Source organism: Hydra viridissima, unplaced genomic scaffold, assembly GCF_058129835.1.
Source record: "Hydra viridissima isolate aposymbiotic clone 2 unplaced genomic scaffold, HvirCarnegie_v1 scaffold_16, whole genome shotgun sequence".
Classification (NCBI taxonomy): Eukaryota; Metazoa; Cnidaria; class Hydrozoa; order Anthoathecata; family Hydridae; genus Hydra; species Hydra viridissima.
Genome location: NW_028324315.1, coordinates 2,231,680 through 2,244,410, shown reverse-complemented (window position 1 = coordinate 2,244,410; position 12,731 = coordinate 2,231,680). Strand labels below are relative to the sequence as shown.

General features: G+C 29.1%; 1 protein-coding gene across 2 annotated transcripts; it reads left to right on the top strand.

The window, feature by feature from the left end:
- Positions 1–2,317: 2,317 nt before the first annotated feature.
- On the top strand, positions 2,318–10,721 carry LOC149877304 (uncharacterized). 2 transcript variants are annotated; one of them, XM_090073547.1, is made up of 18 exons: positions 2,318–2,571; positions 2,754–2,841; positions 3,415–3,504; positions 3,686–3,765; positions 3,889–3,942; positions 4,025–4,123; positions 4,598–4,628; positions 4,845–4,969; positions 5,159–5,188; positions 5,398–5,526; positions 5,745–5,858; positions 6,055–6,080; positions 6,296–6,398; positions 6,471–6,734; positions 6,820–7,147; positions 7,461–7,526; positions 9,943–10,010; positions 10,409–10,721. In XM_090073547.1, exons 4-18 carry the CDS (start codon positions 3,736–3,738, stop codon positions 10,562–10,564), a joined length of 1,623 nt encoding a protein of 540 aa, XP_089929673.1. In that variant the 5' UTR covers positions 2,318–2,571; positions 2,754–2,841; positions 3,415–3,504; positions 3,686–3,735; the 3' UTR covers positions 10,565–10,721. The 2 variants fall into 2 exon arrangements, with proteins under 2 accessions (XP_089929673.1, XP_089929672.1); XM_090073546.1 differs by having other exon boundaries at positions 2,367–2,571; positions 3,415–3,509.
- The last annotated feature ends 2,010 nt before the right edge of the window (positions 10,722–12,731 follow it).

The window sequence follows — 12,731 nt, the reverse complement described above, 5'->3', positions numbered from 1 at the left end:
TTTAAGAAGTTTCCGTACGTCTGAAACACCCTTAGTAAATTCATCCTTCATTTAAGGATAGCTCCAAAAATTAGATTACACTTCAAGTCATTCAAACAATTGTTCTTCTACAAATTCAGTTAAGACATTTTCAGGACCCGTCTTCTTCTGACCTTCTCAATTTTGTTGCTTCTTTAAGTGCCATCTAGTCATTTACTGTGGTATGATCACTGATCTCAAAATATAACTGGATAGCGTATTCAATTGCCTTTTTCAAAAAAATTTGAAGCCAAAATTGGCCTCCCAAGATGGCGGCGATCGGAGCTCCTAGCGGTGATCTATGTACATTTTATAAGGCTTTTTACAGAAATATTAAAGAAAATAAATAGAGTTTTGAAAGAAAAACTAGACTATGAAACAAAGTTTTAATGACTTTAAAGAAATGAAATGATTTCTAAAAAAATCTGACAATTAAAGTAATTATTTTGATACTAAGGTACAAAATATTCGATACTTTACGATTAAATAATATTTATGCACAATCTATGTACCTTTTAGTTCTTAGTTACCCAATGCAGTGTGCTAGAAGGTTAATAACATGACTGTATGGTAAGCGGCAGTGGTGTCTACTTAAAATTTTGACAAATTTTATATTTTCAATTTTTGTAGCAAGATACCAGATATGTACATGCTGCATGAACTATTAGCTGAGTGCTGTGAGTACACACAACTCAGGGGTTCCTTCTAGGATTATTTAATACATATATGTAATTAATAGTTATAGTATTTAATAAAAATATTAAGTACAAAATATTATTTTTTAATATGTTATTTTACTTATATATTATTCTTTGTAATATTTCAGCTCTCAATAATTGAGTCAATTGTTTTTAACTTGTTATTTAAAACAAATCATTTAGGGAATGTTTTGATAACATATATTTTGTATGTTATCAAACATTATCAACATTATGTATCTTATCAAAAAATTTATGATACGTAAATTTACAATAAACTATCTGCATTAAATGTTGGAATGGATTAGTACTTTCTTATCATTTCGAATAAACCAGTTTTTTAAAATTCAAAGACAGAGGAGGGTTAATCAAACCAACTAAAAGTGTTACTATCATATGCGAAGAAACTGAAAGATGTTTCCAAAGGTTGCTTGCCTCAATAAATGGCAACCTTCCAAATGAAATAGAAATTCAAAATGCCATTTCTGGTGCTGTTTTGAGATCAGTTGATTACTCAAAAATATTTAATGAACAAACATCTCATATGTTTGACTCAGCTATAACTGATAACCATTTATTTGCACTGATTAAGCTTATTTCAGAAAACTATGCAAATATATATCTTTATCACCTGGGTAAAAAACAAACTGCCAAAATAACTGGAAAAAAGCTTAGAAAGCAATTAACAAAACTTATCCTATTCAAAAACCAATCAAAAATATTTTTATGATTGTATATATATATATATATATATATGTATATATATATATATATATATATATATATATATATATATATATATATATATATATATATATATATATATATATATATAACTCTAGAAGGAACCTCTGAGTTGTGTGTAATCACAGCGCTCAGCTAATAGTTCATGCAGCATTTATAATTTTTTAGTGCCTATCTGATGAACTAATGCCTAAAAAATATTTTATCTTAAAAATAAAATCAGCTGCCTACCATGCTGTTGTGTTATTAACCTTCTAGCACACAGCATTGGGTAGTTAAGAACTAAAAGGTACATAAATTATATAACAAATGCTAACTATTTGAAACTTGAGATTTCTGCACAAGCAAACAAATACTTTTTCTTTACTTTTATTAAACAAACTAAATTAAAGCAAATTAAAATTAAAATTTGTACTTAGTTTTACTGAGAATTTTTATTTTATCATATCTATTCTAAAAAACGAAAATCTGAAAGTTAATATAGAGCAACTTATTGTAAGAATATGTTTTGTTAAATAAAGAAATATTTATATTTGAAATTTTTGTAAATATGTAATATTCCGTTATTTTTATGAATAAAATCTTATGTTAAACAAAAAAACTAGATTTTTATTAGAAAATTATATATTTATCAATATTTGAGCTTAAGATATAAAACTTGATTATCATCAGTTTCATAATTTTCATATCACCATTCCTTAATTCCGCCGCCATCTTGGGAGGCCAAAACTGGCTTCAAAAAATTTTTTGGTATACGCTATCCAGTTATATTTTGAGATCAGTGGGTATGATCTTCATGTAACTTTTTATGTAAAGTTTAACTATGCCGTTAAAATGCCGCAAAAAACAGTTTTTTTACGGCAGTTTAACGATACGGTTCTCAGTGGCTTGGTAAACAGTGCGTTTGTGACTACTAAAAGCAGATTTTGAACCACAAGTCAGTGTGACCACTAATTCACTTTTTAAAAATAAGCAAAAGCTACAGATTCTTTCACGCAACGATAAGAATCCTGTAGGTGTCAGTCTGTATCTCATTCCAAGATGGGTAAACCAATGAGGAAGCATGCTGACAGTAATACATTTAACAAAAAGAAGGGTAGTAACAATCCTGGTAAATTGAATTTTGATAAAAATCAATATATTGTTTCAAATTGAATTATTTTGCCTTTAGCCATAGTGTTATTAAAACATAGTGTTATTAGGTCGTTCTTAATTAGGGTATTGCGTTTAAATTACTCCAATCATTTGTATATCAGTAAAATTATAATATTTACCCTGGTAAATTTGATTTAGATCGCCCAAAACCTGATGTGGGCTCAAGGACACGAAGTAGGGCTACTATAAATCGAATAAAAATGTACAAAGGTGGTAAGCCGATTAGGTAAAAATTGCATATGTTCTACAAAGTAATTTTTTTAATTTTTACAGAAAGAATAGTTTTTGGCGCTTTTTAGTTTCTGCTTCCAAAGAAAAGGATTAGCATACAATAAAACCAAAGAAAATTTTTATTGAAAGCAATAAAAAGTTGGACAATTTTTATTGAAAGCAATAAAAAGTTGGACAATTTTTATTGCTTTCAACAAAAGTGTCAACTTTTATTTGGGTTAAGTATGGTATAGTCAAAGGCTGATATTTTTGATGATCCCCAAATCAGAAAACTTTTGGAATTTTATAAATAATGCATAATTATAGAATTTTACAAATAATTCCATAATTATTCTAAATTTGACATCTCCAATTTAGAGCTTTTTTTTTTTCTTTTTCTTTGGTTTTATTGTATTCTATTTTTTGATCATTACTGGTATTTGCTAAGATTCCCTTTTCCCCTAAAAGATTTTAATGTTGTCTTTCTACCTTGGAGAAATGCGTTTAATTCTGTATTTTTATTTTATTTACCTGATAGAAGTAACCTAGAATGAAATTTATAAGTAAAACAGTTTTTATTGTTAACCAGGAATGAGCAAGGAAAGATCATCATAGCAGCTGAATTCCAGAAAAAAGCAATATCAGGAGAAGTTGCGAGAGTGGAACCAAACAGGAAATGGTTCGGTAATTTCTTGTTAACAAAGATGATCTCTTGAATTTTTTAAATGCAAACAAGGAATTTTGTATTGATTACAATAAAATTTATTTATAGTTTAGGGTAAAAAAATCAATTAAATTTTATTTTGAAAAATATTACATTCTGTGCTGATTTACATGGAGAACCTTTATTTTTAAATCAGGTAATACGAAAGTTATATCTCAAACTGCACTGCAAAAATTTCAGGAAGAAATGGGGAAAACTTTGTCAGATCCTTATAAGGTTATTATTAATGATCTTAATTGCATAAATTAAATTAAATGGAAGCCATAATATTTTGTCATTCTTTATATTTAAACTGTTTCTGTTGAATATTTGTCCTGAATGTTTATGTCATGATTTTAGGTTATTATGAAAAAGACTCAGTTACCTTTGTCTCTGTTGGATGACCGTAAAAAGGTATGATTGAGTTTACTTTGCATTTAATTTTTGTGAGATAAAGTTTTTTAGTTTTTTTTGGTATATACATATATATTTACAGACAGCTAGGGTTCATTTGCTTGATACCGATTCATTTGATAACACGTTTGGTCCAAAGGCTCACAGAAAGCGCCCTGTTATTGCTGCTGGCGATCTTGAGGTAACAATTTAAAATTCAAATTTTTATTAATATTTTATGAGCAAGGCTTAAATGAACAGTTTGGGTATATCACCTGTACTTGGTGCAGGTGATATACCCAAACTGTTTTATTTAAGCCTTGATGTTGTCTTGGTTTTAAGTATGTTTGAGTTGTTTTTCTTAAATATGTAAATATTGTTAGATTAATATCCAGATTGTAATGAAATAAATTTATGTATAAAGGAAAATTACCCTTTGTTTATAGCAATTTATCATTTCCTTACATTTACATATCATAGCTGACTTTTCTCCATGGTCCTGAATTTCTTTTTTGGTTTTTATCAATTTGCTTTAACTATATTTTGTTATATTTCTTAAATTGAAATTTGTAATTGCATTATTAAAAGGGAAAATTTAAGATAAAAGTCAGTTTTTTTACATATTTTTTTCAGTCAATTTATTTATTGGTTTACATTCTCCTTTGTTCATTTTAAGGGTTTGGCAGTTCTTGCCGAGGAATCACAAGGTATGTATTTTTTCTCTAACTTAAAACAAAAGTGGCTGGTTGTTTTTGGAATAGATATAAAAATATGAGAGCCATAGTTTTTTACAAATGCTGTGTTTTTGTCAGAATTACTAATATTTTTTAGTATTTGAACTTTTCACCACAATGTTTGTCTGTTTAAAGTTGTAAAAAAATTTTTAAATCTGACTTGTAACAAATCACTTTTTCTGTTTTTAGAACAGTATACTGTTGGGAAGGATTCAGACTTAGTGAATGTAAATAGTTTTAATGAAAAAAGTGAAATCCGAGACCGTATGTTTTCTAAAGGTCAGTCGAAAAGAATTTGGAATGAACTTTATAAGGTGAAAAGCTATTTTAAAGCACTTTGGTTTACAGAGTTTGCACTGCAAAGTATATGTTGCAGTAGCTATCACTGCAATAATAATCATTGATAATATTTGTAGTACTAACTTATTACTTATTAGACAATCAAGTAATAAATATTGAGTGTTATGTTGATATATTCCACTGTTTTGTTGTTTTTATTTTAGGTCATTGATTCTTCAGATGTTGTCATACAGGTATGTGGTGTTTCAACTTTGATTTTTTGTATTCCTTTTTCCCCTAGTGAGTGTAAATAAAGAATCCCCTGATAACAATTTGAACTGGTAAGTTAATAAAATTGAAGTCTGTTAGGGTTATGCTTTGATCAATTTCAGTAAAGGTATTTAATCTTCAACAACTTCCTTATTCATTTAAGTTTTCTATTTATTTGGCTTTTTTTTATTAGGTACTTGATGCTAGAGATCCTAATGGAACTCGTTCAAAGCATATTGAAACTTTTTTAAAGAATGAGAAAAAGCACAAGCACCTGGTTTTTATCCTAAATAAATGTGATCTTGTTCCAACATGGGTGACGGTAGGGTTTTAATCATCGTATATTTTAATTTAGGTACTCTTGAATTTTATTTGTTTTTGTAAAATTATTGGTTAATCATATATATATATATATATATATATATATATATATATATATATATATATATATATATATATATATATATATATATATATATATATATATATATATATATATATATATATATATATAAATACACACCCTCTTTATTTTTATAGAGAAAGTGGGTTGCATTGTTATCTACAGAATATCCTACATTGGCATTTCATGCAAATGTTAATAATCCATTTGGTAAAGGAGCTTTAATTCAACTTCTTCGTCAATTTGGAAAGGTATGTTTTTAGAGGTTTCTTTTTTAACTGTTTTTTATGAAGTGGAAAGGTATGTTTTTAGAAGTTTCTTTAACTGTTTTTTATAAAGTGAAATGGTATGTTTTTTTTTTTTCTTTTTTTAACTGTTTTTTATAAAGTGAAACTATTTCTTTCAATTATTAAGTTAATGTAATTATGTGTCTCTGTTCACTTATAGTTACATCAAGATAAGAAAAATATCAGGTGTGTTACTTGTCAAATCTATTAATTTTCAGAGAAGTCAATTGCTGCTTTTTAATTAATATTAGGTAGTGCCAATTCTCTGATAAATTAAATTCTAATATTTTATGTTGACACTGTTAGTCAGCACCTAGATTAATTTAGAAACATGGTGCTATTTTAACATTTGTGTTTTATTTATCTGCAAATATTATTTATCTCTGTTCTTTTACTTGCAGTGTTGGTTTTATTGGTTATCCTAATGTTGGAAAATCTTCTATAATTAATACACTAAAGAAAAAAAAAGTTTGCAAAGCTGCTCCTGTTCCTGGGGAAACAAAGGTATTTCTTTCTCACTATGTAATATTGACTTATTGATCCTTTTCATTCTGTGATGTTACAAATTATGTTTAGGTTTGGCAATATGTGACGTTAATGCGAAGAATCTATTTAATCGATTGTCCTGGAGTAGTTTATCCTTCTGATGATACAGAAACAGATATAGTGCTTAAAGGTGTTGTGCGTGTAGAAAACCTTAAAGATGCCTCTGACCATATTTCTGAAGTTCTTCGTCGAGTTAAAAAACAGTATATTCAAAAAACTTACCAAATAGATGACTGGGAGTCTGCTGAAGAGTTTTTAGAAACTCTTTGTAGGAAATCTGGGAGGTTACTTAAGGTATGAAGTAAAACTTAAAAATATGCAAGTTCAGGAATCTGATCTAAGACCTGCATTTAAATGTACATTATTAATATTGTTACAGGGTGGAGAACCAGATATTAATACTGTTGCAAAAATGATTTTAACTGATTATCAAAGAGGAAGGTTGCCCTATTTTGTTGCTCCACCTGATACAGAAATAAATACAAATGGTGATGTATCAGGCAAAAACAGTGAGCCAGTTCCTAAACTGGGTGATGAATCGCAACATGTTATAAAGGATAGCAGTATAGAAGGTGTAACTTCCGTGCAAACTCAAATACAAAAAGACACGAGTGAAAAAGACACAAGTGAAAATAGCACTTGTGAAAAAGACACGTTGAACAATACATTACAGTTGAACAATGAAGTTGAGCTTCAGGAACAACAAGGTCAGTTTAACATTAAGTTGCTGAATTGTTTTCCTTGACTGGAATTTTGCCAGAAGTCTAAATAAGCTAACCCAAACACAAAATAGTTGTGTAATGATCTGTGTTATTACCTTTTTATATTCAGCTCAGTGAATTAATGTTTCTGATAACACTCTGACCTTTAATAGATAGTGGTAAATCTTTTGAACCTTAAATCTGAATAAAATTTGAATTTCCATATTTGAGCAATTAAAAATACTTTAGAACTAATTGGAAGTCATGTAAGTTACAAACCATATAGGACTGTATTGAAATGATTTTTTTCTTTTTTCAGGTGTGAAATATCAAGTCACGTCAAACAGTTCCATTTTATGTGTTGAAGCTGTTGAAAATAATAGAGGTATGTTATCTGGTATTATGTATATTATGGTTATTTTGTACTTTATAACCAATTACTTAAACCCAAATGTATGATCTTTTAAAAAACATAACGATAAGACAGATATAAATGATAGAAGACAGTATATAAATGTTAAAATTACTCTGTTTATTATTAATCCTTAAATTATACCTATCCATAGTGACCTATGGAAATATAAAAAATGTCTTTTTCCTACTGATTTAATAACTCATTATGCATGAAAATCCTTGAATCGGTTTCTTTCCCTTTGCATACAAAGCTAAACATTTTTGGGATTGAATATATGAAAACCAGGGTATTTTTTATCGCTGTCTTTTTTCAGTGTATGCTGGTAGATGGTTTGTTCCGTTTTGTCTTACATCTTATGTTGGGTTGCTTTAAACAAGCGTAGATCTTTTAGCCTTTGGTGATATCATAGTTTCAAGAGATGGTCTGCCAATCTTGCATTTCTCTGTTCTTATTAGACTTGCCACCTCTTTTGAAACTTTTTCAGGGGTATATGCTTTGCCTTTGGGTTTACAAATTTTAAATCTCTACAGTATAGAATCCATGCATTTACTAATGCAATCACTGTTGTATGCACTCAAATGTATATATATATATATCAAAAATGACACTTAAAATTAACTTTGTAACACAAGTATATCATATCAAGCTTATCGGTTCCACTCATATACTTGTTGTATGTTTTAACAATATAGGGTTGATTAACATATACCTTTTACAATTTTAGTTGCATTGTTTAACAGCATGAACTGGTTCAATTCCACATGATAACCTCAAAGTGAAAACTTTATTGTCATACCATCGTACCATAATTTAATTAGAATATGTGTCAGTACAATAATCATACCTTCACGGCTAACTTTATGCAAATTTTTTCACTGAGTAATGGGAAAATTGCTTATTCTTTGATTACATTCAACAGTTAGTGATGTGAAAAAGTTATCTGCAAACACTTTAAAGTTATGACCAGATAGTAAACTGGATGACATTGAGAACTACAGATGTACCAACTCCATTAAATGATGATTTAATTCGTTTTCTTTACCCTAGTAAACATTAAGAAATCCATTAGATCCACTTCTGATACCTTCAAAAAATTTCATATAGTCCTGTAATCCAAGAGCACAACTTCCAAATGCAGTCAAAATCCTTAGTTTCCTGTTTTAAGTTTATATTATCAACAAAATGTAAATTACACAAAATTGACCAGAAACAGTTATGTGATAAAACAGAGCTAACATAACTCATGTATGTTTCCCAATACATCTGATCTAATGGATGGCATCTTAAGCCCCATCCTTAAATAGACACCAATGAACTATACAATCTCTTTTGATGTTATGTGGCTATTACAAGAAGCTTATCTGTGATAAACATTTTGAAGCAGTGGTAAGGAGTAGTCTCATCATCTGGTATGGTTTATGGTGAAATTTTATATCACCGAAATGTAAGTCAACATTTTTCCAAAGTTGTTTTGTTGGTTTGTTCTTGTTTATCAAAGATTGGTTGTCATTATCACTAATATTGTATTATCGTTAATGATATTCTTTTCATCGCAATTCTTTTGCTTTAGAGTCTTACCTACAGTTTTATTGATATTTTCAGGTTCATAATCTAAATCTGAGTCATTTAAGTCTTCAAAGTCACTCTTCCCATCAAGAATATAAGCAAGAGCCAATTCTATGTTAAAATTTTTGTTTTTATGCAACTAAAAATAACCCATTGTAGCATATCTGCTGCATACAACCTAAACAAGCTATTCTATACATTTGAAACTATAAAGCTAAAACATATACTTTCAAAAACTTCTTCAACCTTTTTTAGATTGAGAAACATATTGCATAACTTAACTGTCATACAAATGTATAAAAGAGAGTAATTTGGAGCCAAATTACAGACATTCCCACCATTTTTTAAATGTAAGATTTAAATGTTGGTCTTGATAACATAATCTAAAAATATCCAAATTAATTATGTTATGTAAACAAGTTGCCACAAATGGCATTATTGACATAAATAGATAAGCCAAACTTATTAAAACTGAAACGCCTGGCTAAATAAATAGTTTGTAGCAGATCTGCTACATGGAGTTCTAAAGGATTTACTTCAATTTGAGTGCTCTTAAAGAATAGTTTAGTTTTTTACATAGTAAACCTTTCTTTTAGAGCGAATTAATATGCTTACATGGCTAATTATTTGTCTATAAAATGCAAAAATTCTTTTTACATTCTAAAGATTGCTTTTAGCTTTATATCTTCCTTTTAGTTTGTATGCAAGGTATTTCTGTTTACCTATTGTTTTTTGGTGTAAATGTGATTATTTTGTTTGTTTTTTGTGTTTTTTGTTGTTTTTCTTTTTGTTCAAATCCTTGGGTGACTTAAATGTTTAGAGCCAAAGAGAGTAAACAAGAGAAAGAAAGTCGATGACATAAATGCAGAAAGTGACAAGAAAAAAAAGGTTACGGTTAATCTGTTTGAAAAGTTATTGTGTATGACTAAATCTTTTCTCTTAAGGTGGTGGGGTGGGGGGTTTACTGTTAAAAATGTTTAAACGAGAAAAATAACTCGCTTTGTCGAGTTATTTTCCTCGTTTTATGTGAGAACAGAAAACTCTTTTTAAAAGAGTTTTTTGAACTCACATATTTCGGTCTTTAAAAAAGTTTTTTATGTAATTTTATTAAGGTTGTATTTAATTAAAATTTTTTCCTTAACAAGTTGAGTTTTTAATTAACGATTAATTGAATTCTTAAAAAAATAAAGTCCTAAATTAAGCCGTAACTTTGATCAGAATGGAACAGCCACTCTGTAATATCCTGCAATGGTTCTATACATACCTTTATATCTCGTTTTGTTTAGAAGGAACCCCGCATGACAACGAACAAGATGAAAACTGGGACACATTATTATGAGTTTGCAAATGTAAAGAACAGAAATAAGAATAAAGCTCCGAGTATTCGTAACGGCACTCAACCGGATACTAAAAAAAGAGCGAAAGGAGGAAGAAAGTTTTAGGTCATGAAGAAATGTGAAATGCGAATATTTCTGTAAATATATCTGAAATTAAATATTGTACCAAGCTTCATCCTGGAGCTTCATCCTGGAGCTTCATCCTGGAGCTTCATCCTGGAGCTTCATTCTGGAGTTACATAGAGTTTCTTTCGATAAGAAATGTTTTCCTTTTTTTTTCTGACAATCAGTTCAAAAATTATCCTAGTTTTGAGCTAGAAAATGTGTTTTTGTGCAAGAAATTCATCTTCACTGCTCAGTCTCTTAAATCCAAGAAGCCTAGCAACAGTTCCCCGAAACACAATTATATTATTTTTTAAAAATAAAGTATTCGACTTATGTAGAAGTTCCCAAACAGCAGCTTAATAAAAAAAAATCTAACATTCAAAATTAAATATATCGGTTAAATTATGGTTTTTCCCTAAAATTCATTTAGAGAATGACAGCTGGGGAAAATGTAAGTTATATTGAGAAAACATTGTGATCAGCTCGAAGGTGTCAACTAAAAGCTTCACTGTATTTAGAGAAAAACTTGCTTTAAAACAAAAAAAAAACATCATCAAAATCGATTAAGTGGTTTTCCAATTATTTCAACGGGTCATTGTTATTCCAACAGTATTTATGTACGAACGGTTGCATCATATATATCATCATCTGTATGTTTATGTTGTTGGTGACAATCAGTCTTTCACTCTAATTATCAAACCCTATCATTAAGAACGTTTGATAAAATTCATCTACTGAAGGTGTGAGAGTTGTTGGCATCTTCATTTTTTAAGTTACACTGATCGTATCTCTGATCTTTGTTTCTATGTTTGAAAAAATCAGAATTCTGCATCTAAAAAGAAAACAAAGTATCAGCTTTTTTCTCCATAGAAACCTTTTTATCCAAAAGAGTCAAAGAAACAATTATCAAATCAAGAAATCATGTGCGATACCATGTTTGTAAAGAAATGTTAATACAGAATCAACTACTTCAGGTTGTAAGAAAAAGCCTTCCTCTTTCATCTGAACAATAGTATTTAGATCAGAAGCAGGAGCTCAAATGGTTTCTTGTGCTTGAAGACATTGATGAGTTTCAAATCTACCAATATCTTACTGTTTTCCTGCACAAACCTCAATTGCTTGGACATTTTGAGGTATGATAGATTTTAACCAAAAACCAAGTATGATCAACAGCCCGGGTTTTTCTGAATTTGAAATCGGCAGAAGCAGATAAAAACTGCATGATTAGTTCAGCCAAATCTAGCCTAGCATTCCTCACCCTACGTTAATTAGTAACATAATACTGGCAGTAATCCAAGGTTTGTCTTGCAGTATCTTTCAAAACTGTTCTTTCCACAGTCTTCCAATCAAAAGATTCCTGTTTTACTTTGGCATACTCATGTTTAGGATCTTCAAGCATTTGTTTGCACTTTTTAAATATATTTTCATGATTCCTAAATAAATATCTTTACCTGAAGAAGATTGCAAGCAGATACTCCAAGAAGATTTGAGTCTCCCTCAATGTAACATGCACAGCTAATCTTTCATCTTCAGTCATTTTCCCTGATTCATTTCAAACAAAAAAAAATCTCTGAAAATGAATTATACAGGGAAGAGGGAATTCTTCAACAGCAGTCTTTATTTCTTTATTTCTTTAAACTTATATAATTTTTATCACATCTTTATATTATTTTTGCAGATTCCTCAGCAGTTTTTTTTCATTTTCCTTAAAGCAAGCTGAAGCACTGGTTTTTATTTAGTGATATCAGTTCCACAACCTTAAAAAATTTCTGCCCGTCATTTTCTGATTATATTGAGGAGATATCACTCACTGTAACAATGACAAATACATTTTCATCAAAATATTCCAAGACACTTGTGCAGTAAGTTTATAATTATCTAATCTTTTACAATACCAATCACCTGGTTGAAAATCTAAATCAGGAGCATCAATTGTGTTAGTGGAACTAAGTTCTAGCTCTGAGAGGGCATCACTTTACTTAGGTTCATCTGGTTCATTTGGTTCATCTGGTTAATCTTCCTCTTTCTCACAACTTTACTAAAAGTGATTTACTTTAACATATGCAATCTGTATAAAAATACATATTTTTACAACTTTGTATATTAAACATGTAATGTATAATACACATACTATATTTTAATACAATAGTAAAATAAACCCACCTTC

What these genes read in the sequence shown, in the direction of transcription:
- LOC149877304 (XM_090073546.1), top strand. Translation starts at nt 2,502, where the DNA reads ATGGGTAAACCAATGAGGAAGCATGCTGACAGTAATACATTTAACAAA. An exon ending in CTTTGTCAGATCCTTATAAG is followed by an intron (nt 3,766 to 3,888) that starts GTTATTATTAAT and finishes TCATGATTTTAG; the next exon opens with GTTATTATGAAAAAGACTCA. An exon ending in TTGTTCCAACATGGGTGACG is followed by an intron (nt 5,527 to 5,744) that starts GTAGGGTTTTAA and finishes TTATTTTTATAG; the next exon opens with AGAAAGTGGGTTGCATTGTT.